The sequence below is a fragment of the Cupressus sempervirens genome, chromosome 8 (genome assembly GCF_028749045.1).
Source record: "Cupressus sempervirens isolate cs-2001-9-10 chromosome 8, ASM2874904v1, whole genome shotgun sequence".
Taxonomy (NCBI): domain Eukaryota; kingdom Viridiplantae; phylum Streptophyta; class Pinopsida; order Cupressales; family Cupressaceae; genus Cupressus; species Cupressus sempervirens.
In genome coordinates, this window is record NC_143125.1 from 700817609 (window position 1) to 700844218 (window position 26610).

A 26610-nucleotide genomic window follows, 5' to 3' on the forward strand; every position below is an offset into this window, starting at 1 on the left:
ATTATGTCAAACAATTTGCATTCAACTTCTTCTTTTTCCGTTTAATGTTTTAAACCCCTTATAACTCCAGAAATCAAATGTTTATTTGTTTGTTGTGTTTCGTGCATGGAATTGGTATCATACAACATAAACAAGAAAGAAACTACAATAATATGCAAAGTGGAAATGAACTGCTGCTAATAAAATGTTATTTTCAGAATTCATAAAACCAAATACATGGCAGATTTATCAACTCACTAATTACTTCAGCAGTATTGACATAATACTCCAGCCCATGCTTTCGAACTTGCTACTACAATACTTTGTCCTTCAATTAGTCCACTACCTCTATAATACCATTCCCTCAAAGCGGCATAAGCGTCGGACAAGTAGTGAAGAAGATATGAACAAAATACCAAATTTGCCTGTAGCCAGAAATGCAACTAAACTGCCTGATAATGAAGCCAATAACAAAGAATTCCAAAAGCCAAACCCCAAGGGAATGATGTCTAGAATGTTACAAGAGAGGATAGACGTCCTCAAATGCCAAGAACAGAGCTGCAACTCACACACCAATTTCTTCTCATATTCAACCTCTCTAATGAAGCCACAAATGCTTCCTTTTATTCTATTTCCAAGGGTCCGCTCAACTCATATGGGCAATGTGGGATAAAAGATGTGTAATATATAAAACATATATTAAAATACCCCTTATGTCTCCCTTGGATACACATCACCATAAAATAAATATTTAAGTAACACTTTAATATTTTACAATTAAATTAGACGTTACTTTAATAAAACTTCAGGCATTAAAATGTATTAGCAATCGGACTCCGAATAATGCGAGTGATAGCTCATCGGAAAGCTCTCACCGAGGAGTATCGAATCCAATCACCAAAATTGACCTGCACCGTGTCCTGCCAACTTACTAAACATAGTAAGTATGCCTGAAACTGAGTAAATCAACTTCGTTTTGGCCCAAACTGGAAATGACTAGGCCAAAACACTCCAGGATCCCATTAATCCCTTCGTTAGCCCTCGGGACCATGTAGAACAAGGCTAACACACACACACACTTGGTCAACTGCTAAAATTGAGACATTACAGGTTTGAAACCTGTGAAACACAAGCGTTTGGTTTTGGCAAAACCATCGATCCTACAATGGCTAGGGTTTGCGCTCCTGTTGAAATGGGAGGAACCAAAATGATAGTCACTTACGACTATTTAAGAGCCGAAGGGGTCTTGCCCTTGCTCCCAACAGTAGTCCATTCTTCTTTTTGTTTCCCTTCTTCTAGTTTCATTTGGGGCCTCCTTAGGCAAGGGTTTAACACTAGGCATAGCCAAAGGGCAATCCCTTATCTTGTGTTCCACTAACTGACACCTATAACAGGCATTGGGTAGGTTCAAATAGAGCACTTTCTAAGAGAAGGTTTGAGAATAAATTTATATCTCCACAGAATCCTTGAGATCCTTGAAGAGATCAACCTCAATGCAAATGTGTTTCTGAGGAGGAGCATTGAAAAACTTTTCATGTTCTTTGGTAATAACTTTGCTAAGAGTATTGACAATGAATTCAATAAAAGGCCAACATGGCAATGGTAAACTCGAGAATTCAACCCACATAGGAACCCTAAGCTCTTTATTGTCATAGACAATGAAATCTTGCAACTATCTTTGAAAAACTAGTAGGGAGGAATGCACTGAACAAAGGACCATTGCTAAAAACTGCATTTGCCTGAGACGGGTTGACAAAAGAAAATTAAAAAAAAAATTTTGTTAAGATTTTGCACAGCATCAAGGTGGACTTCATGAGGAGTCTAGCTCTTGTTAACCCATCTCAGAGCATAGTTTTAGGAGTCCTACCCAAAAAATACCCTATCAAGGTATGTTGTTCTAACCAATCACACGCAACATCAAATTCTTGCAAAGGAAGGATAATATCAGGATTACCTCGTGAAAGATCTTTGAGATGAATTTGTGAGGACATTTGTTCAATGGAGGCGCCATGGCTTTCCGAAGCAGCAACATGAACACTAGTATTGGGTCACCGCTAGCTGGAGCTATTATAAACTAGCCTAAAAACTCTTACAGTAAATGTGGTTTGACAAGTGGTAAATACACAAGGAAAGCTTAGAGAGCCAGCCATACGCAAGAAAACTCAAAGAATGCATTAAACCCAAACCTAATAATTTAAAAAATTTCACACACATCAAAATTATTTAAACGCTAGAAGACGAATAAGGCGTCCTTTAGAATTACGTTCAAAATGCGAGCTCAAAATTTGAAAACCAGTTAAGACCGAGAGACCGTTGGAAAACGAGTGCTCTCCCGTGATACGTGTACACCCAAGTATATTCAGAACAGGCAGTTGTAATCAAGCTTGGCGTTAAATTTACGCAACGTGGATGTGACCCAGATTAAAATACTCAGATTAAAAAAGTTATTTATGCCATGGACAAGAAACGCTGGATCAGAGTTTTGGTGTTCATTGTGATCATGGCTGCAATCAGTACACAGCTCACCTTTCCCAAAGGAAATTCTCAAGACGGGAATGCAGAATATGGGAGTTCTGCATTGGTTTATAAGGATCCACATCAGCCAGTTGAAGCCAGGGTTGAGGATTTGCTTTCAAGGATGACTTTAGCTGAGAAAATTGGGCAGATGACCCAAATTGAGAGGGTAGTGGCCACCCCTGCCATTATAAGGGACCTTGGAATAGGTATGAATATTTTTAGTGTTGTGGCTTAGGATTATTTTGAACCAACTGTGGATTATTATGAAATATTTATTTGAATGGTTTGAGCCTTTCGGCATTGTGGTCTGAAATAGGTATCTCAATTTATGGCTCGGAAGGATTCTTGGTATTGTAGCTTGGGATAAGCATGAAGTGGGTGTCATTTCTACATTTGTTTTCTGGGTGTTATGATGTGTTTTAGATTGTAGGACTTATGGTATTCCGGCTTGGCATGGTTATGAATAGGGCATTACACTCTATTTTTCAAGGTTCTTAGATTAGCTATACTGTGATTTTGGATCAGCATTATCTGGTATCATCCCGCGCCTTTTCACGATTTGGGGATTAAGGTATTGAAGATTAAGATAATATGAATTAAGTATTATGTAACATTTTAAACAGGTTTTGATAATAAGGTATTTTATTTTGGGATAAGTTTGAACGGGATCTGATAGGGCATTTTTCAGGGCTGATGTTATGATATATTGTAGCTTCGGATAATTCTAGTGAAGTGTTTTAGCTTGGGATAAATTTTCTGGGTATGATGCGGTATTTTTCAGGGTTTAGGTTATGAACAGGGTGTGATGCGGCATATTTCAGGGCTTCTGGATATTCAGGGATATAAATTACGTACTCTTTTGGGGTTCTTTTGAATGTTATAGGCTTCGGGCATTGCGAACTGGATGTCTCTGAATTTATGTATTGTAAAGTGCTTTTCAGGAGGTGTTTTGTTTGATATTTTTCGGGTATTATATAGTTTATGTTGTTTCTGAAATATAAATTAGATTGTTCATTGCATTCTTCCAAGGTTTACAATAAGTATAAACTATATATTATAGCACATTTTATTTTGAACGTCTTTTCTTTGAATTTTCTTAGCATTTTACTAGCATGTGGAGTAGAATGATTGTAGACTTCTTGTGATCTAAGAAATTCAAGTTGACATTTGTTGATATATTATATTGCATTAGTTTAGCTCTAAAATCCTTGTTTAGGATTTAGATATGCAGCTTGGGATGAGCAGGAACATGATATCTATGTTTTGTCACTGTTTAGGTTTTGAAGAATTTAGTGTGGATTGGTTGTTCTGTATATTCTTTTCAGACATAGCTTGAAATAGATATGAATTGGATTGTTACTGCATTTTAGACCGGAATTCAGTGTGAGGGGTAGACATTATGGTGAACTGCCTTTTGCTTTTTAGGGTTTAATGGCCTCTAGCCTGGAATAAGTGTGGACTGGATGTTATCCTGCAGTTATATTGTGTTTTTTGGCTGAATATGTTTAGGAAATCAAAATGTTTCTGTCAGTTTGTGCAGTTGAAGATACATTTCTTTGGTTCTTGTATACTGCAAGCCTTATTAGTTATATTAGTTATATGAATTGAGTATTTTATGGTAGATTTATTCCTCTTAGGCTGGGGTCCTATGGAATGGAGCGCCCTAAAAAATAAAGCTGGAACTGCTTTCTATTTTCTAGAAATATTTTAAAGCTAGCAGTCTAGAAATATTTTAAAGCTAGCAGTCTCATGAAATATGTCTAAATGTTTTGACAATTGGCAAAAATAAGTCTTAACCTGGTGGGGCAATTTCTAGCCCCACCCCCTTTTCACCCGCTTATCACCCCTTTTTCACCTGCTTGCTAAAACATAGGGGCTCCTATTTTTGAAGGAAACATTCTAAATAACCCCATAGCATAATATAATTTTAGTCATGAGACAGCCCTCTTCCTCAAAATTAGAGTTTTAGGCCCCCTCATGGGACCCTGCCTTAGGTATTACTTTAGATTTTCTAGTTTCTGAAATGTCAAATTGCTCTGCATTTGTATTGGGTTTTTCTGTTTGAAAATGCCATATACTACAGACAAATTGAGATGGTTGTCACATTCCATACAATTGGATTTGCTTTTGTTTGTCTGTGTATGTTGTGTTTATTACACTATTGAGATTGATCAAACATAAGGATTGTATTGATTTTGATCTGGCGAGTGGTTTAACTGCTAAAATTGAACACCCAAGTTGAGATTTAACTTGAAGAGAATTCCTCCCATGTAATAAGATTAATTTTCCTGTTGGTTCATTGATGTGGGTGTTTGAATTTCGTGCGTTCTTGGAGATGGCTGGATCCATGATAGGTTTGAACAGATTTTTGTTTATACAGAATATTTCAAGGATGTATTGTATTGGACAAAAGTGGCTATCCTATTGTGTTGTTACCTCAAGCATTTTGTGTGTTTTGTGACTAAGGAGGGTCATGGTGTCTTGAATGACTTCTATGCTACGGTGGTGGTATAAGAATGTTTTATGACATCATTATTTATTGATGTAGGGATTTGAATCTCAATGGTTTTTTATATACTGCAGAATTGCAGATATTTAGGGATGTAGTGCATTAGGGTTAAAATCTAGATGGTCATCATGATTTTGGAAGGACTGATATTCTCCCATATTAATACAAATTTTGAATATGTGTTTTTGTTTAATTGTAGTGGTGATTTGGGATCTCAAGTATTTTGCATATCATATGCTATAAATGCAGGCAGCGTTTTGAATGGCGGAGGAAGTAGTCCTGGAACCAATGCATCTCCTACAATGTGGGCCGATATGGTTGATAGTTTCCAGGACGGAGCACTGAGCTCCCGTCTTGGGATTCCTATGATTTTTGGAACTGATGCTGTTCATGGTCACAATAATGTTTATGGAGCAACGATATTTCCACATAATATAGGCCTTGGTGCAACAAGGAAAGTGATGTCCATAGTCTTTTTGGGTCTGTCTCGATAGATATAAATTTATAAAACATAAATGGTTCTGCAGTTTTCTAACAGAGCTTTGCCTTGCAGAGATACTGACTTGGTGAAAAGAATTGGTGCTGCAACTGCTCTTGAAGTCAGGGCTACTGGTATTCCATACGTATTTGCACCTTGTGTGGCTGTAAGTACTGAATTTCAAACAGACGGTTTGGGATGTGCTTAATTAATGTTGGCCTAAATTAATTCTGAATTTCTTGATGCCTGACTTGTTTAGCCATACGAGTGATGCACTTAAGGAATGTTTCAATTGGGCGTGCATCAGCCTTTTTAAGTCTACCAGACATCCTTAAAAATGCTTGGTGCATGTCAATTTTGTATATTGTAGGAACGTCATATAGTTTACTCAGATTTCTTGATGCTTGATGTACTTTATCTATTAGCTAACATGTAGACGGTTGATACACATTTCTAATTTTTGGGCCCTATCAAAACACATCTTTTTTGAACACTTTGGTTTGATTTTTATTTTATTATAACTTATGTATAATTGAAAGCGAAATTGCTCTCTGTAGTCAAGAGTATTTGGATGTATGGTATTTTGAACTTTAAGGTTTATTGTATAACTAAGGTATAGTATTGTCTGGTTTTCTTATACAGAAATCACAATTATTGAACAGGTATGTCGCGACCCACGATGGGGAAGGTCTTATGAATGTTACAGTGAAGATACTGAAATAGTTCTTAAAATGGCAGAAATCATTGAAGGGCTGCAGGGCTCTCCTCCCGAAGAACATCCTAATGGCTATCCATATGTTGATGGACGGTATGCTAGCTTTGTTACTGTTTTTAATTTATTTTTTGCAACGTGTGTCCCTGTTATGATTGTCTTCTGTTCAAATGATCATTTTCAGAATGAAAGTCGTAGCTTGTGCCAAACATTTTGTTGGAGATGGTGGAACAGAGGGAGGAATCAATGAACACAATACTCTGGCAACCTACTATGATCTTTTCCGTATTCACATGCGTCCATACCTGTACTCCTTGGCAAAGGGCGTGTCAACTATCATGGCTTCTTACTCTAGCTGGAATGGGGCAAAAATGCACGCAAATGATTACCTTCTAACTAGGATTTTGAAAGATGAGCTTGGTTTCAAAGTAAGTAAATATAACAAATGAAGTTTAATTTGTTTTCTGTAATAGTAGTTTCTTTACAGAGGATGAGTATAATCAGACAACTACTTCCATTGGATTTCTAAAGCTTGCTGATTAGGCCGTTTAAGATCCTACGAAACATGCTTTGCTATTACAAGACAAATATGAAATACCTGACCAGACAATATGTAAGAAATATTCAACTGATAATTGGCTTGATGAATTTGGATACAGGGATTTATCATTTCTGATTGGGAAGGAATAGATAGGATCACTTCACCACCTGGCTCAAACTACTCATACAGTGTTGCTTCTTCGATCAATGCAGGAATTGACATGGTAATTTTTAAAAAAAATTAATGCTTAATCTTTGTTTTCATACCACTATATTGGTTTTTCTCCCAGTAATGTATTTTTTCTACTCTTGAAATCATGCAGGTGATGGTCCCTTTCAACTTTGAAAAATTCATCAGTAACTTCACCGAATTGGCCAATTCTGGCGAGATTTCTATGCGCAGAATAGATGATGCAGTTAGGAGAATTCTCAGGGTCAAGCTCATTGCTGGTTTGTTTGAGAATCCCAAAACAGACAGATCATTGTTGGGCATGGTTGGAAATCCTGTGAGTAAAATGAAATCCACTTGCATATCATGCATTTTTAGCTTGGAGTGCTTTGTATTACAATATGACAAGATGCAATTTTGTTTTTCTTCTCTGCAACAATTCATTTTGATTTTAGCGAATTTTTGTGTTAGATCAGGCTCACAGAGAAATAGCCAGAGAGGCAGTTCAGAAGTCTCTGGTTCTTTTGAAGAATGGCAACAGGGGTGACAAACCATTATTACCTTTAAATAAGAATGCCCAGAAGATACTAGTTGCAGGCAGTCATGCAGACAATTTGGGATATCAGTGTGGTGGATGGACAATAAGCTGGGCAGGTAGCAGTGGATCCACGACAGTAGGTAAAAATTAGACAATCTAGTAGACTCGTATTAGCACTCTTAGTAGTTTTGAGTCAATTTCATCTGCCTATTACATACTTAGGTAAAAATTTGATAATCTAGTAGACTCGTATTAGCACTCTTAGTAGTTTTAAGTTAATTTCATCTGCCTATAACATACTTAGCAAAATTCAGATGACTATGGAGACGACCATCCTTAAACATCCCACATACTAATGAAAAATTAAGAAAAATTAAGCTGCATTAGTATGGTGTTTAAGTCTTAGGTATGGAGATAGATTCTTTGTTTTGAGTGGAAGATAGATGGGTTTAGTGGAAGCAAAAATATTGGTAAAAGTGCCTATTTGCAAATTTAGACAATGTTTCAAACAGGTCTGAGCAAGAGTTCACAATCTTTGATTTCTCATTATACTCTACTGTAATCTCCTGTCTTAAGCTAGTGCTCTCCCTATGATGATCCCTCCTTACTCATTTTGATGTATATGATATGTTGAAGCGTTTCCAACCAAAAAAGCATTTCTCAAATGACATTTGTTTCATTTTTTCACAGGAACCACCATTTTGGAAGCAATTAAGAAGGCAGTCAGTCCAGCAACTGAAGTGGTGTATGAGGAAAATCCGGATTCAGATTTCCTTGAAGGGAAAGAATTCTCCTATGCCATTGTTGTTGTTGGAGAAACTCCATATGTTGAAACCATGGGTGACAATTCTGTCCTCACAATCCCTCTGAATGGACCAGAGGTTATAAACGCTGTATGCAATAAGAACATCAAATGCCTAGTACTAATGATATCAGGAAGGCCTTTGGTGGTGGAGCCTTATTTGAAAAAAATGGATGCCTTTGTGGCTGCGTGGCTTCCTGGCAGCGAAGGACAAGGTGTGGCGGATGTTATATTTGGGGACTATGATTTTCATGGAAGACTTCCAATAACCTGGTTTAAGAATGTAGATCAGCTGCCCATGAATGTTGGAGACGAGAATTACGACCCACTCTTTCCTTTTGGATTTGGATTGAGCATGAATTTGCAAAGAAATTCAATTCATTAAATGTAGCGGTTCTTTTTCAATTCAATACGTATCAAAAAAAATTCTGTCAAGGATATTATAACAAATCAAGTTTGAGTAATAAATTTCTCGTGTAATATATTAATTTTGTTTTACAGGACTTAAGTTTTGATTGAAATTCATTTACTTATTTTTTGAGTAATAGTTCATACGGATTTCTCGTCCATGAACGATGAATGATTTCTTAGAGATAATCCATCATCATACTAAAGTATTTTGTAATATTTATGTGAAAAGAAATTTTATTATAGAACTTAAAATGGAAATATACGTGGCTGCATAACTTTCTGACAATGAAATGAAAGAGCTAAGATATAAAATACTGATTTTATTAATTCAGATTTTCTGGATACATTTAGATACATACAGAATTGATGCTGAATCGATATTGAATATTATATGCATTGATGTTTGAGCATCTTTATGTAGCCTTGTTTTCCCTTGCACAAACTACTCATAGGAATAAATTCCAGCAACTATACATTTAATTAATTAATTTATTTAAATTAAACTTAGAAACTAGCCTGATTAATGTAATAAATCTAACAACTATACATTTAACTAATTCATTTATTTAAATTAAACTTAGAAACTAGCTTGATTAATGTAATAAATCTAACATTCCCTCCTTATTACATTAATCCAATCAAGGTGAAACTTTGATGAAGCTCATTCACCAATTTTTGAAAGTAGATCTCCCTTTGCAACTTCAGATAGGAAATCCTAATCTTGAAGTTGCCCTCATATTAAGGTTGTTTCCACCTTCTTACACAAGGAGACATAGTCCCTCTAAAATTTCACATCTCTGTGAAGTGTGCTTGATGACTCCTCTAGTGCTGCACACGAGACAACTTTCCTTAGAAAGTCCACATCTCCTTTGAGTGTGTCTAATGCCTCCTCAAGTGTCATAGAAACAATCACCACTAATATGTCTGTACATGGATGCCTTTCCTCCAAAAGTCAACATCTCCTCCGAGTGTCTCTAATGCCATTCTTCAAATCCTACCCTCTCCTCACTCCATGGAAGGACAATCACGCAACTAAGCCCCCTCTTTTCTTTAGGGACACAAATCTATCAAGTCCCCTCTTATCTTCAAAGATGAGTTTGCCAAGCCCCAACTTTACAGGGACACAAATAGTTGCTTCCCATGCAATAATCATTTCTGAGCGAGAAGCTAGCACGATGATAAAAATCCTCCAACCTCCATTGCCTCCAGCCTCCTATTTTATTTCTATTCTTTATAGCAAAAATCTTGTAGCTTTTTCACCAATCCACATACAATATCCCATAAATTTTTTTCAATAAAAAACAACTCTCTTAATTTGCCATGTGTAGAATTCAAAACCTTCTAACTTAGCAATAGTAGTCATTTTATCCATTTTTTTCTTGATTGTTTTGAAAGAAAATCAAGCAACTTAAATAAAATGCACAATAGAAAAACACTCTTTACAAATTTTCAATGAAAATGCATCCAATGTTGTAGGAAATGGTTCTCCAAATTGACTAGCATATGAACCAAAGCAATTTGCAAATTATGAAAGGCCAAGCAAAATCTGTGCCATAGAAACATCACATACTCTCCAAATTGATGATCTCACAGAATACCAGATAGACACACGGTAGCACTGCTCGTGATCTTATTGCGAAAAAAAAAAAAAACCGAATTTAATGATGCTTCTCCCTTCACTTTCACGTGGTAATATGATGTTAATAGGTAGTGTTCTTTGGCAACGATTTCATTCCTCAATCCATTTTCTTGAATACACTAATTAGGAATTTGTCTTCTTCAACTCTTCAAACCGTTAGAAACATATATTCTTTCTACCAACCAGAATCATTCCTCTATAGAATGCAATGCTTGTGAGTACTGCTTGAAAACTTCATTATTGCATACAAACATTGTCATCACTGTTGGGCACACCACATTTTCATCTCATGTTTAACTCTCCATTGCCTTTGTACCTAGCTCTAATACCAAATGAAAGAGCTAAAATATAAATTACTGATTTTATTGATTCAAATTTTTTGGATACATTCAAATACATACATAATTGATGGTGAATTGATATTGAATATTAAATGCATTGATGTCTGAGCATCTTTATATAGCTTTATTTTCCCTTGCATAAACTACTTACAAGAATAACTTCCAGCAACTATACATTTAACTACTTTATTTATTTAAACTAAACTTAGAAACTAGCTTGATTAATGTAATAAATCTAACATGAAAGACAAAATGTGGAAGATTTTATATTTGAGGACTATTATTTTTGGAACTAGGCTAATCCCCAGACAAAATGCACTAAAGAAAAAACAAAGTCATTTCTTTTTTGTCCATTATTTTCCTTGTGACTTTTGAGAGCATGCGAAATAGAGGGAAACATCCAAACTAAAATGTATTTCTTATCAAGGGGACACTTGGTTTTTTTTCATTGCTATCTTTATAAATCTATGTTTTAGTTAGTCATTTAGTGATTTCTACTATGAAGTGAATGGCTATAAAATTTAGAGATGAGAATTCTGACCCTCTCTTTCCTTTTTAGATATGGAATTTCTAAATTCAAGTATAAGTCATTTTTTTGTTTTTTGTTTTAATAAATTAATATGAGGGGTATTTTCATGTTTTTGTTGGTTTTAATTGTACAATTGTTTTCAAGTCAATTTCATTGATTTGTATAGCAATGCATATGAATTCATCTAGAGATTAGAAATTAATCAAATACTAAAAATGAATCAAAGATTCTACGAGTCCAACTCAAGTGCCACCTAGCTTGCTATTCAATTATAGAACCCACTTAGTGCATCAAAGGACATATAGAAGAAACTTTAACTTATCCAAGAATAAATATAAGTTATACTTTTCAAAAATCTTTATTAATTTGGTTGGAGAGGAATCGTCGAATCTTCCAAGATGTTTGAATTGATGTTATGCATCTTTGGTGGAAGATCTCACATTCGCTTAAGGAAACTATTCAAGTGAAGTATGCATTAGATGGGAGTATGGATATGACTGATCTTGCTATATGCAATCGCCTCAATTTTCATCTACAGGATGGGGTTGTAGCTCAATGGTATCAAAGAGTGCCCAAACAACATTGGCAATAGGAGAAAGGATAGGTGAATTGGGAGGGGCATTGGACTCTTCCTCATGGAGTTCTAAAAATTAACATTGATGATCCTTCCCCAAGGAATCTAGACCTTATTGGTATTGGGAGAGTGGCTTGTTGTAGTTCTAGTGAAGTTAAATTTTTTTCTCAATGCATAAGGGTTACCATACTAGCAATCTCATGGAGGCTCGTGCCATTTTATATGTTGTGAAACAATGTCGTTTGCGGGGATGGCACAAGATTCACTATGAGTTTGACTCCCAAGTGGTGGTGAACTTGTTTACTTTGTAGGAGCTTGAGGATGTTAGTTGGCAGTTGGCTACTATTGTTAATCAAACTCTTCTCTTTTGTACCTCTCTTGAGTTCATTAGGTTTACTTACATTTCTCGTGAATGGAATAGAGCTACTGATTGTGTGGCCAAATGGACTTCTGTTCATGCTCTGAGCTAGAATATTATTGATAGGGGGCAGCTTCCCCTTGATTTGTTACAAGAATTTGATGAACTTGTTGCTTAGGTCAGAGCTCTTTGTTGAGCTTTCCTGGTTGTAATCCTTTCTGTCTTAATAAAATTTTACCCCTTTTTTCAAAAAACAAAGTCTTTATTAAAATAATTAATATTCTCTAATATTGCTTGTTAACACTATCAAAGTATTCGCCATAGATAGCAGCTCTACTCATTTTCAACCAACATTTAAGTCTGACTCTAGGAAGACCTCTCAGGATTTGGTTGTCTCTGGAATGGTTTATGTCAAAGATGTTAAAGGTGAGATCCCATGAGAGGAGGAAAAAGTTAAAGTTGACCCACTTATGGATTGAGATTGCGGTGCTAAACAAATGACTGGTAGAGGTGGAAGCAAAGGTGTGAACATGAAGATGGAGGAGGTGGACATGAAACTGTTCAATGTTTATAGGTTTTCCCTAAGGGTGATGCATAGCTTGATTACCTCTTTGTGTTGATGTAGGCTACCAATGAAAAGAATACCAAGGACACAAAGGAACACGTGTAACTCTTTCACTTCCTCTCAAAAGACGAGGTGATTTTGATGCTTATGTCTGAATGAAAAAAGAAAAAGAAATAGGGCTCGACCATCCCTGGGGTTTGTACACTTTGGCTACTCTAGGGCTCCATTACCCTATGATGGTTACTATGGACTTTTCTTTTTATTTCTAGACTTGTAGTATGTTAACTAATGGTTATATCCCTATGCGGACCATGTTTAAAACAATTACTACTTTGTTAGACAATACTATTTTGATCAAACTTTTGATAGACTCTCCTAATTTTTGGATTGTTTATGCTAAAGCTTTTACTACTATTCTATTATGTATGCACTATACCAACTATAGCTTAGTTGTTATGTTTTTTGGTAGTAATGTTAGGTTGAAGACTAAGTGCGTAAATGGTAAATGTGTTAATGTTGGTTCTTTATTGAGGTTTCCATTTTGTTGACAATGTCACTATGTTGTTAGTGTAGTCACTACTACATTCGCACCCAAATTGTGATGACAAGTTCATCGCAGTTAGGTCTGTCACAATTTGGGTGCAAATGTAGTAGTGAGTTTTATGCTTTCTTGCTCCTATGACTTGTTGTATAAGGTCAACACCCTTGTTTTGTCATGTTACTTATCAAAAACATTATCAAAGTATTAAAGACAATGACGAATTAACATGACATGCATGTGAAAAACAATATAAACAAGCAAAGCTATACATGAGGAAATATTCCATTCAAGCAATTAAAAATGTGTGATGTCAGGGTTGATTTGTATGGAGCAAAAACACATTTACAAGTAGGTTAAATGATTTGGGGGTGATTATGCCAACATATTCAAAATATATAAAAGGTAAATGAACAAATTAAATGTTTTAGTTCAAATGTTATTGTGCATGAGTTTAATCTCATAGGTAGTTCTATTATATTTCCAATATAAACTCATCTTTCCCCCAAGTTGAAAAATAAATCTAATAATTATAAATAATAGAGAGATGATAATTAAATTAACTTTGTTAAGATTTATTATCATTATCATTTTGTAAAGATTGAGATAATTTAGTTGTGCAAGTCTAACAATACATTTTATGTAACAAATCAATTAATTAAATTAGAATTTAAAAAATAAATAAATAAAATATCTAAATCTACATCTTAATGGGCATTTCCTCTGAGAAGCTATAAATGCATTTTAAACATAAAAATGAAGCACTGAAATAGTGGCGATGTTTATTAAATGAGTGCTTTGCTAGAGTTTTATCTTTCTTATGAGTAATTTAGCCTTTCTTTAAGGTCTTGTTTCATAACTATCAAGAGACTATACAAATATTTTTTATATGACCTCAATTAGCTTCAAACTAGTAGTTCTTTAAATGACTCGATAGCTTGAGCAATCTAATCCATAGCTCAATTGAGCAAGCATCCCAATTTTGTTTCTTTTTTCAAACAAGCTTCAATGAGATATGTCTATTGAAACACCAACTTATGTGATCTTGTTGATTTATAAATTTGATTGGGCGTGCAGATGGTTAGAGTGGTACACTCTTATTTGTTATTTTTTGCTAAGGACTCCCTTAGGATACATATTAAGGAAATGATCTATTGAATCCTAGATCCCACGCAAGGTCTAGTTAGAAATTGTCTAACACCTCACTAAGGGGTTTTTCCCTTTTGTCATGCCCTAAATTTTAGTAGCAAAAACACAACTTTTATTTTATTTTATTTTAAATGCTCAGTGATCTAGCAACATGATGCATCGTCCTTTACTTAATTGATTGTTCTATCAAACTTAGATATGTAACATAGTAGCTAGGTAATGTCCTAAGAGGCGGGTTAGATTAACATGACTCCATGTCAAATTCAATTAGCATAATCATGTAGCTGCAATAATCCTATCATCTATGAGTTTGACTATTTTTCTATTAGTCTTATGGTGTTCCAACTTACTGAGTTGTAATCCTACTCATTACATTCTATGTAGATACTATCGGTGGGTAACTAATGGAATATTTATGTTTGATAGTCTTTCGGTAAAACTATTGTTTATCACTTAGGTCTTATAAGACAATCTTCAGTTATATATCCTATGCAACAATACCTTCTATTGTCGCTTTTATCCAAAGTTAACATTCTTGTTTTCTTAAATTTCAAATTTCAATTAGATATATATATATATATATATATATATATATATATATATATATATATATATATATATATATTGCCCAGCTATAAATTGTAAGAGTATACTCTCATAGGGAAAACAATTGCTATGTGACCTATATTCTACCCGTATACTAGTAGTCCAACCTATATTATTAATGTGATCTAAGTTAAATTCTATTCCCCATCAATAAGCTTTATGATGTACGGATGCATCCCCTAGCCACGACCCAACTCTAGGTTAATACAAGGAATGATACCATGTCATTTATCTTCTTTAATTTTAATTAACTTCATAGATTATTAACTACCCACAATTCTTCATAGACTTATACTCAAGGGTGCTATATTCTTAATGTTACATAATTATGAAAGAGAGTTACTTTACATGAGATAGATATACGTTAAGTTTTTAAACAATTATAATTTAAATATTTTATATTATTATTATTATTATTATTATTGGAGAACTGGATGTATCATGTATTGATCTCTACATGTTGAAGGTCCGATCAAATTGTTAGATGTGACATAAGGGGCTAGATGCATCGGTGTGGTTAATTTTTGGAGAGAATGTTTAACAACATGATATCTAGAATTATATATCGTTTATTCACTCTCGAATTTGAATATATTCCTACTCATCAAACTCTTATTCCAAAAGTCATAAAATTGTGTTTATGTTTATTTTATATATATATATATATATATATATATAAACTTGGCCTTATTATTACTAATACTAACCATGATTCCAATCATCATTTTTAGATAATGCTAAGTTTTTCTTCAATTTAAAAATTCTTAACCATGTACCTTTTTGCTTGCCTCATTAAGTCTATTAAGAATCATATAATAACTTAGACCTATATCATTATTTAAATTTCTACTTGATTATTTATATTGACATCCTAAGACATGCCCTACACAACCCTATCCTTTTTAAATTATCTTATGATTATAAAAAGAATAACACATCTTATTCATCTCCTAATCCCTTCCCCCTTTTTTAATACACTAAATTATAAACTTTACAAATGTCACAATTCAAAATTTAATGGGACATTCCCTATCCTAGGTTGACTATGGGTCTTATCACCATTTAATATATCTATTTATTCCTAACTCTTATCAACTCAATGTATAGCTAGATAACTACTTTTCCCACCTCTATGCTAAAATCTTCTTTCCTTAGAACCCACATACACTCTATAACTTGTCCCAAGGTGGGGAACAAGGAGTCACATCATCCAAGGGAACCAAGTGGGCCATCAAGTCATAGTGGTAGCTTTTTCCCTCAAGCAATTTCGAGTTATGCCTACTTTTCCACTTGCAACACTTGGCAAAACTCGTGTTCCTCTTCCCTACACGTGAGTTGGTGGAGAAGATTAAAATAATTTTTTTTTACATTAGTTCCCATGTGATGGTAAATGCCTAGGGATGAGTTTTTCTAACATGTGTCACAGAAGGGTCATAATCATAGTTTTGTTATGACCAAGGTGGGGCTGGAGTTATGACACCTAGTGGCCCCCCCTTTTTCTCTTTTCACCATAGAAAACTTTATGCATGGATCGGTGATGCCTAGGTAGGCAATACTTAAGATTAAGTTTATATTTTTTTAATCTTTAATCTTTCTTTTTTCAGCATATGAATAATGTTCTTCATTTGTTTGTTTGCAAGTATCTGAGGATTTAAATTTCTTTGTTTAATTTTAAATGATGAGCACACTTTTATTCACGTGACTTTACTTGGAGGTGGAGTGTTTGTGCCATTGCAAGGTGAGAAGTTTTAGTCTAGGTGTCTAGGTAGTCATTATTAAGCTTTCTTGACCAAAGGTGCTTATGATTTTTAATTTATATTTTCATAGGAGATTCTAAGTACATACTCATAATATTTTATTACTCTGTATTTGGGGAAGGAATGTCTTTCCTTCTCCATACATTTTCCATACAGGTGAAACACACACCTACAATAATTCTATCAACATTGGCTCTAAGTGATTACTTTTCTCAAACTGATTCTTTTGTGTTTGAGTAAATATAAATGTAATAGTATGGTAATGTCTACTAAAATGATATTGTTAAGTTTGAACCCAATGAATAAAATGGTCAAACATATAAAGTAAACTATCACTCAAGGAGATTTTATTCCTACTTATGAATTACACAGTTCATAACCTTCAATTTAATTTATAATTTGGATCTACTCAACTTTAATCTTAACATTCTCCTACATACCATTTAAGAAATTGCATGTCTTCAATACATCAAAGGAGAAAAACCTCAACAATCTTATTTCATAACACCTAAAATTTAAGATATTCTTTACAAGAAAAATGTAAGCATACAATCCTTCAACCTTCCACAATCTTCAAATGGATACAATGATTCCAAAGTATACTACATCTCCTACTAAATCTTCCATAACTCATGAAGCTTCAAATGATCATTTATTAACAAGGAACATACATTTACAACATTTTCAAATTCTTTCCTCTACATAGACATTAGGTAACAATGGTACAATCTCCTTTTATCACAATAAGACAACACAAGAGACCTTCCAAAATCAAGAGGAACATGAACATTGAAAGACATGAATAATGAGTAACATGAACGTTGATCAACATGATCATTGAGAACATGAACATTGAGAAACTTGAACATTGAGAAACTTGGGCATTGACCCTTCCTTACACATTTGGATCTTCTTCACTTTGACTAGGGTGAAACCATTAATACTTCATGGCATGCATCTTCACCAAAACCTACACATAACACACACTAATAGAACCATGGAGTCTCACCTCCCAACCTAGGCCTCAAGGAGACCACCCCCACACTAGGGGAAACAAGGCTCAACTGGGATACATTCAAACAACATCACCATCACAAGAACCATCATGATTACCATAGTTTAACAATACATTTACAATCCCCAACTAAGGCTTGCACAATGATTCACATATGGAATCATAAACATTGGGTGAAGGTGGGCTCTACAAGGAGGAGAATGCCAAATCCTTATGAACAACAAATCTTGCAATTGCAATATTTCTGTAAGGCTTCCAAGAAACATGCCTCAACAAAGCTACCACTAACACATGCCTCAAAAAGGCTATCAATACACATGCCTCAACAAGGCTATCAAAACTTACTCCTCTTCACATATCCTCACTTATACCTCCCACATAACAATAGAAAGGCATATGGCTTCAATGGAGCCCATACTCCATGAAAACTATCCCCTCTCCAAGAGAAGGATTTTTGCACTCCAATGTAAAGCCCAACTAACCCCTTCACCCCAAGGCTTCTCTTCCCTCCCAAGGGTGAGTGAAGCCTTCACACCCAACACAACATTCAATCCACAACCACAATCCAAGAAAATAAAACCAAATGCAAATAGATTCAACATGCTCACTCACATACACAAACAATTTACAACATGCACCATATACAAACACATAGATCCTACAAGAACACTCTTACAATTTCAACCTTCAACTTTCATGAAATGAAAGAAAACATGACATGAAGCACTAACCTCTTTCCAAGCTATGGTTATGAAATGGTGATGAAGTTACTTTCTTCCTTGGCTTCCAAGCTTCCTCTTCCAAACCCTATCTGTCTCTACAATTAGAGAGTGGGTGAACAACCACTAAGTTTGGCACAAGCTCCGTAAAAGACCTCCACTTCCATCCTCACCTACCCCTCTTACACCCTCATACCCTTCTACCAATAGGAACTTACCCAAGTGGAGGGATGAGGACAAAAGTCATGTGACACTTTGATTTTCGAATTGGCTTGAAAGTGACTAGTTTAGAGGGTCTCCTAAGTCCCCTAGGTCAACATATGGTTATATTTAGATGCCCAACCTATACTACTACCATGTGGGTGACTTATTTTCACCAATATAGCACTTGGGAACCACTTTTAGGCTCTCTAAAATTCCTATCAAATTTTAATTTGAATTCCATTATGAAGGTGACTCATCTTACAATGTCCAAGGTGGGTTAACTTAATTTCACAATGGGGATTAAATTTAGGTCAAGTGACTTGATGCCCAAAATCCTACATGACATGTCATTTTCACATAACAACATAAGTGTCAAGTGACAAACACACATTAAATACTTTACACATCACAATTACATGTCACTAATTAACCATGATCTTTAAACTTATAACACCCATGCACAATCACATTGCAAAATAAACACAATACAACGAGGTTTTGAATCTTCCAAAGATTCACCTTGGCTTAACCATGTTCACATAGGTTTGAACCTTGTTTCCCTGAATAATTTCCATGGTTCAAGTTTCCTGCACACTCAACTTAAACATTAGTAGTCCAATGGAATAATATAGAAATACATGTAGAATAATCCAATATCACATAACTCGTATTAACATGTACAATTAACTTTCATCTAATCATTTCCATTTATTTTTCAAAACATTGAAATATCAAATATGTGTATCCATATTTATCTTTCTTTACATAACCAATTATCATTCTAAATATTACCACAACTCTTTCCAACAAAACAATGAAAATTCAAGGTCCTCTTTACTAAATCATGGAAATATATCAACTAAATCTTAGCTTATATGTCCTAAGTGAAAATCACTAATATACAGACTTGTTAACTAGTATCCTTTTAATCAAGTTAAACATGTTGACATTCCTAGCAATATCCCTTTATCACATTACGAGGGGTTTGTGTGTGAGTTTCTAGGGTTAATTCCTTAGACTGTTAGAATGTTTAAATAATTATGCCATTATAATTTAAAACCAATTTTTGAATGAAATCACATGTCTTGTCATCATTATAACCTACATCCATTGTTGTCCTCACTAGAGTAAATGTTAATTTATCTTTATGTTAATTTATCTTTCCTTTTTATCTTGTAGATCATACCTTGAATCTCATGACTAGGTTCTCAACTTGAACACATTGAGTCTCATTTTCATGTGGTCTTATCTTATCGACCTAATGTTTTGGATAGGGTATCAACATTTTAATAATTGAAATCTACATTAGTCTCTAATAGGAATAACCTTATTAACTCGTAATCATATTTATTTCATGAGGATCTATAATAGGGTATTAGTGTGGGTCTTACACCTTTTCGTTTTGTTTAGGTGAATGTTGTCACAAAAATTTGCACTATTTTTTATGTGATAGTTAGTGATCTAAAAAAAATTGTGAAATATTTGAAAAATCTCTCAAGTGTTAAAATTGACTAGTGAGATAGTGTTTGAAGAAGGTTAGCTTCATTTACAATCAGGGGGTACCTTGTTGAGATTTGATTGAAAAGATCATTGCTGAAAGAGGGAGATTGTTGAAGTAGAACATATGTTTCAATCATTGTTTTGTTATTGATGTCAAACTTGCTATTTTTTGGTAAGATGATTGCTTATAAGATCCAAGTACTATCACTTAGTTGATTGATGAAGAGGATTTAATCAATAAGATGTAACAATTGCACCTAGAGGAAAGGTTGAGTTATGATTATGGAATGAAGTACAAAGATCAGTTAAGAAAATGGTGAAATGATGTATTGATAATCTACTTGAAGTTACAAAGGTTGGCTACACTTAGAAACTTTAAAAGACCAAGTAATACTAAGATTTTTTGCAAAGCTTGACCGAAGTTGATAGTAGGTGTCAAGCAAAGTTAGTTCAAGCCGAGCAGAAAATTAGTTGGAGCTGAGCAAAAGAAAAATCTAGTGTGTGCCGAGTAACACAGTTGGTGCTAAGCAAATATAATAGGTGTTGAGCATTAGTAAATCATAGTTGATGCCGAGTGAACTCATAGTTGGTGCTGAGCAATGCAATATGTGTTAAGCATCATAAGACTAATAATGTTGAGCTGCTACATTATTAGAAAAGTCAAAGATTTGCCAAATCTAAGCTGATAAGTTTGTTTTCTTGAAGTCTATGAACTAGGTGGAAGATAAGATTGATGAGCTGGTGGCACAAAATTCTAGGTAAACTATCTTTAGGCAAATTCAAATGGATTCTAGGAGAAGTTTCTAGAAGAAACAAGATATGGGGTAGATACATTGTATCCTACCTAATCCATTCAAACTCTAAAATGAATGATGGAAAACAAAGTGGGAAAAGTATTCTAATTTCCTATTTAAGGAATGTTTGGTCATGAAGTAAAATGTATGTAGCAGGGGAAGATATTGAGAAGGTCAGAGAAGACCAATGAAGAATAGAGACAGAGAGTTAAGGACTCTGCTTCATCAAGTGACCATAGAAGTGATTGCATTAGCATACCAAGCGAGAAGACTTAAGGAGATATATGCTTGAAGGGTGAACAAGTTGTCAGAGCTACAAAGAATGAAAGCCAAGAAAATTGAAGACTAAATTATGATCTGGAATCTGCAAGATAAGTTGTAAGTTGTATAAGATCAAACCTCTATTGTTACTCTCTAACAATTGTATCAGTTAGGGTAAAATCCTTTGGACTAAGGTTGACTTAACAATCATTAGAAAATCCTTTAACAGGGTGGCATTCCAAGTGAATGGCCTAAAGTCCTTTAACTAGGATCACTTCTAATAGGATGATTGAAATACCTTAACCAAGTCACATTTAATAGTGTGCATTGTAACCTTTAACAGGGTTGGCCTTTCACAGGGCATCACTTCAGAAGAGTGAAAAAGAGTAGCACGTTACTGGTGGTTTTTTTGAAAATAGGTTTCCACGTTAAATCACCATGTCAAGTGTGTGGATGAATTTTCATGTTTCATGTTTTATTGCTGCATGTTGATTTAATAGTAACCTACAAGTTTTAGTGATAAACTTGGATGCATGCATAGATATGGATGTTTAATGGGTGCACTAAGCTAAGTGAAAAGTTTAATTAGTATATTTGGATCTTGAATAATTGATTCACCCCCCTCTCATTTATTCTAAAGAATTCTAACAATTGGTATCAAAACCATTTGCTAACATAACTAGTTTGAAGGTACTAGAAGCACAAAGATCAAGATGTCCAAGAGATAAGTATCCAAGCTTAACAGAGACAACTTCCCTACATGGCAAAGTCTAATAAAGTTGCATCTTGGAGAAATAGGAGATCATGCACAATCCACCATCTCAGTAGAAAATGTTGATCCAACTAGAATTCCTACTACTGAAGATATGAAGAAGAAGAAATAACACAATCAGGCAATGTTGGAGATTGCCTTTATTCTTAGCTATGCAGAATTTGATGACATCAAAGGATGTAAAACTACAAAGAAGACCTGGGATACCCTATAAACCATCTATGGAAGAGACAAAAATGTCCAAAGAGCCAAGTCAGAGAGCCTTAGAGGTAAATTTGATGACATGAAAATTGAGGAAGGTGAGAACATTGCTCAATATGTTGCTAGAATAAAAGAAGTTGTTAGTGCAATAAAGGTTGCTAATGGTCATATGGATGATGATACTATTTTAAGAAAAGTCTTAAGGAAATTACTTCTTGTTTATGCTATTAGAGTATCTACAATCCAAGAATTAAGATGTATCCCAGGAAACAATCTAACTCTTGAAGGTCTGGTAGGTAGACTCATTGCTTTTGAGTTATCTAACTTTGACAATTACAAACTAGAGAGTTTTGAATCTACTTTCAAGGCTAAATTGCTATTGAAAAATTTGTGGTGTGTTTCACAATGCATGCCCCATTTCCTACAAGAAATGGGGACCCTCCTACTTTTTTTTTTTTTTGGAGCCCTAGTCTAGGGTCCTAGTCCTTTTGAGGTCTTGTCTAGTGTTTTAGTTTATGACTGAAGAACTCAACTGTCGAGAATCAAGGTTCTTGTAGATGGAGAGTCTTTTGGAAAAATAAATGGTGCACCAATGCACCTGAATAGGTGTGCTAGTGCACCAAAATTAACAACAAAAGGACACACAACAAATTTTGTGTTGTGCAGTTGCACAACTGTGCACCTGTGCAACACTAAATAGGTTGAGGGGTCTATATAAGCCCCCCATCCTCTCTCCATATTACCTTGTCTCTTTCCTTCATTTGCATCTTTGGACCTCCTTTTGCATGCAACACTGCCTCTAAGGTGTGCATCCTTCACCCTGCAAAGACATAAACACAGACAAAGTTCAAAGACAAAGCGCAAATAAGGTGTGCATTAGTGCACCTAACTTGGTGCACTAATACGCACTTCATACAATAGTTTTTTTCTATAAAAATGGCTGCACTAGGCCCACCTATCAAGTGCACCAGGTGCGCCATTTTATTGCATTTTATGGGTATATTCTAGTTTAAACTAGGTTTTTTTGTCTTTTGAGGTAGTTTAACATTCTAGGTTTTCTTCTTGTTAGTTCTAAGATGTGATTGATCAATTTTTCTTTGATTTCCATACTAATGAATGTATTTTATGCAGATATTATGGCATATGCATCAAGGTCCTTGGGAGAGAAAATGGCACCAAAACCCATCGTATTTAAGTTCCAAGGCATCCCAACCAAGTCACACTTTCAGGATGATAACTCAGAGGTTAAAGATATAGATTTAGGGCATACTAATTTGAGGGAATTCTTGAAGATTTGCAACAAATCTATTGAGAAGTCACAGATGGTCTCTGCACTCATTAGATCAGGATTTGTTAATGTAGCTTTGCACCCGATATCAGTACAATCGTTAGAGCTCATTATGACACTTGCAGAACACTTTGTCCCTGAGGAGAGGGTTGTGAAAAGCATAATAGGAGAAATTTTCCTTGATCTATGAATGAAGAATATTGAGAAAGTATTTCATCTCCCAAGGGTAGATTAGTTTATCAAGCTCACCTATAAACAAGTAGAAAGGTGGTATCAGGAGCATATTGAGGAGGCCTCTGAGATCATTCAATCATCCTACCTCATAGAGAAGAATCCTTTGGGAAAGAAGACTGGTAAAGTGGATATGACTAGAGGGTATATGATAGAAGACATCAGATACTCAATCATACTTCTAAGCAAAGTTATGGGTCTACCTGTAGCTGGGCATCTGAACATCTTTATGGTGCATTTTATTGAGATGAATAAGAAAGTGGAGATGCCACTAGATTGGGCTTCTACTCTTAGTAAGAATTTGTGTGAGCAGTTGGTGGTAGTTGAGAACAATAGGAAGTTTTATATGATATTGTATTTGGTGTACTTGTTGGCCATAAGGGCAACAAACTATCTAGGGCTATACAAGAGGGGTAGCATGTAGGATCCTAATGCATGGCCATATATCGTCGATCCTCAACTAGTTAAAAGAGGCTCTTAGAGCAGAGAAAAGAATACAAAATTGTGAATGATGCCTTCATATTCACTATAATCTAATTCATAGAAGGGGATTATGTGAAGAGATTATTAGATTATGCAGTGACACAAATAATAGTACTTGGAGCATACTATATCCAATTATGAACTTTTACATATTTGAGGGTAGCTGGTACCACCGTTAACCCAAAAAAGCTCCTAAGGTATCCTTCTGATAGACTTGTTCTCTTGGAGATTTCTCAACAAACCTTGTTTGCCTATGATAGAGTTAGAAGGCAACATAAAAAGTGTTGGACCTAGCTGTTGACTATAGGACCTTTTTGGGTAGATTAGAGGCAAGATATCCCCTCTTTTGAGTGTGAATGGGATCAATATCCCTTAGAAGAGTATAATTATCTACAGCCATGTTTTAATAACATAGGGAGAGTGCAATATTTGGCGGGAAAAACATTTCAGCATGAGGAAGCTATTGAGGATCATTGGATGTGTTGGCTCTTGATTTAACAGTTTTATAAATAACCAAGAAACAAGTTGAATGCATCTAAGGCTAGCAACTTCCTATGATGAATGCACCTGACTGTAGTCTTGGGCCAACTATAAGGTTAGACCCTTCTTCTACTTCAGGCTCTACAAGACCTAGGCAGGTAGACCTATAGATTCTTTATATGATACTAGTTATCAAAGCATACACTAAATCTAATATAAAGAAAATAAAACCCTTATTTCTCCTATTAACTAATGTAATAACACAAATCTATAGTAGCAAATTGCAACTCTATGATATTCACAAGCTGAGTGAGGGTTAAAATGTTATAGCTCTTCAACATAAAATGTAAAGATGATTTGAATTTGATTTTATTTTATGTGGGTGGGGAAAGCAGATGAAAACCATATATAGACAACAACTTAATGACCCTGTAACTGATTAGTGCCTGATCCATTGGGAAAATTCATAAATCTCTCTTATGCATTTTGGATATCTAATACTTATTCATATATTAAGATATCTAATCTATCCATTCACCTTGTAAATAGACATCAATGTTTAATTTAAATCTCATTCTTACCTGATATCCTCCTTAATAAATCTGCAACCCTGTTGATTTCTCTGAGGCATTTACATAATTCCTTGAATCACAATCAACAATGAAACAACAACATACAACCTTAAGGGACTGCAACTATGACCTAAGATCTTTGTTCAAAGATCATAAAACATCACAACTCACTAAGAATGGAGACATGATTTAAAATGAAACTCAACCCTTGCTATTCTTTGTATTCATTTCCTTGAAATAATACATGAAAATGCATGAAATTGACTCATAAACAACCTAATAAATCAGACTATATAACAACATATGCTATCATACAAGAGAGAAAATGGTGGGAATGAGAAATTGATGGGATGGGAAGGGGGTATCACAACCAAAGCAAAAGCTTCATGGTCTGGAACCAGCACATCCCAGATCTTTCATTCAGAGTTCATCAATTCTAGGGCTAGTTGTACTAAATGCCTTCATTCCAGAGAAACTTTCCAATATTTTCCAACCACTACAATGAAAGAAAGAAAGAAAGATATAACAAGAAGTGAATTCTTAGATTTGTTATGCAATTGACATCTATCCACTTGAAATTCAATCTCCTACAACTGAATAACTTCTTTCTCTATTCTCCCATTCTGATCTGATTTGGTTTCATCATTTTTCTATTACTGATTTGCAAATATCTTTGTTGAAATGATGAAAACTTGTTGAGTCATCAAAATATCTAAAAACTTCATGAAATGTGAGTTAAATTGAGTTTTTATTGAGTGAATTTGATTAATTTTGACCCCAACTAAGTTTTCACTATCTTTTAACCACATTCAGGTCATTACCTTATCAAAAAATTAGTTTTAAACTTGTTGGCTTGATTTTCCAAACTTGTTCTTCTCTGAACCTCTACAATTGCTCTTGAATAGATGAGGAATCACTTCACGTCTTTACTAGGTTCTTTTTTTTAATATTTTGCCATTGATCCTTGAAAAATTTGATGATCCAAAAATTGAAACTGGGCTAACTCATTTTTCTTCTTAATACGTTGGAAGTCAACCCAATAAAATGCTTCCATCTATACTATTCCTTCAAGTGCTAGCGCTTCAGTCTGGGCCCATTGATGACTGGGGACACGTGTCATCAATTCACTACCTCACCATGCATAACCTTTGAGCACCTTTCTGTAGTGAGCTAGAGATAACCATTGATTTTGCTTTGATCCTCTGGCAGAGAAATTACTGCATTGCTTAGAAGAACAATGGTGGGCCCTTATTCGCTACCTCGCTATACATATCCTCCGAGCAACTCTTCATGGTGAGATAGCAATGGCCATTGATCTGAGACCAAATCAAAGGTTGAGAAATTGCATTAAGTACCTTGGAGAGTGGTGGGTCCCATAC

The 26610-nt window shown here is 34.8% G+C and overlaps 1 protein-coding gene across 1 annotated transcript; it reads left to right on the forward strand.

The window, feature by feature from the left end:
• The first annotated feature begins 2327 nt into the window (after positions 1-2327).
• LOC149544376 (uncharacterized) lies at positions 2328-8752 on the forward strand. The gene is made up of 9 exons (XM_089798809.1): positions 2328-2702; positions 5255-5457; positions 5557-5649; positions 6146-6291; positions 6380-6623; positions 6855-6959; positions 7059-7241; positions 7381-7582; positions 8133-8752. The coding sequence occupies exons 1-9, from the start codon at positions 2435-2437 to the stop codon at positions 8627-8629; spliced, it is 1941 nt and encodes a 646-aa protein (XP_089654935.1). The 5' UTR covers positions 2328-2434; the 3' UTR covers positions 8630-8752.
• Positions 8753-26610: the final 17858 nt, after the last annotated feature.

Coding starts and splice junctions, on each gene's coding strand:
- LOC149544376 (XM_089798809.1), top strand. CDS start 2,435: ATGGACAAGAAACGCTGGATCAGAGTTTTGGTGTTCATTGTGATCATG. Junction 2,703..5,254: donor TATAAGGGACCTTGGAATAG/GTATGAATATTT, acceptor CTATAAATGCAG/GCAGCGTTTTGAATGGCGGA. Junction 7,583..8,132: donor CAGTGGATCCACGACAGTAG/GTAAAAATTAGA, acceptor ATTTTTTCACAG/GAACCACCATTTTGGAAGCA.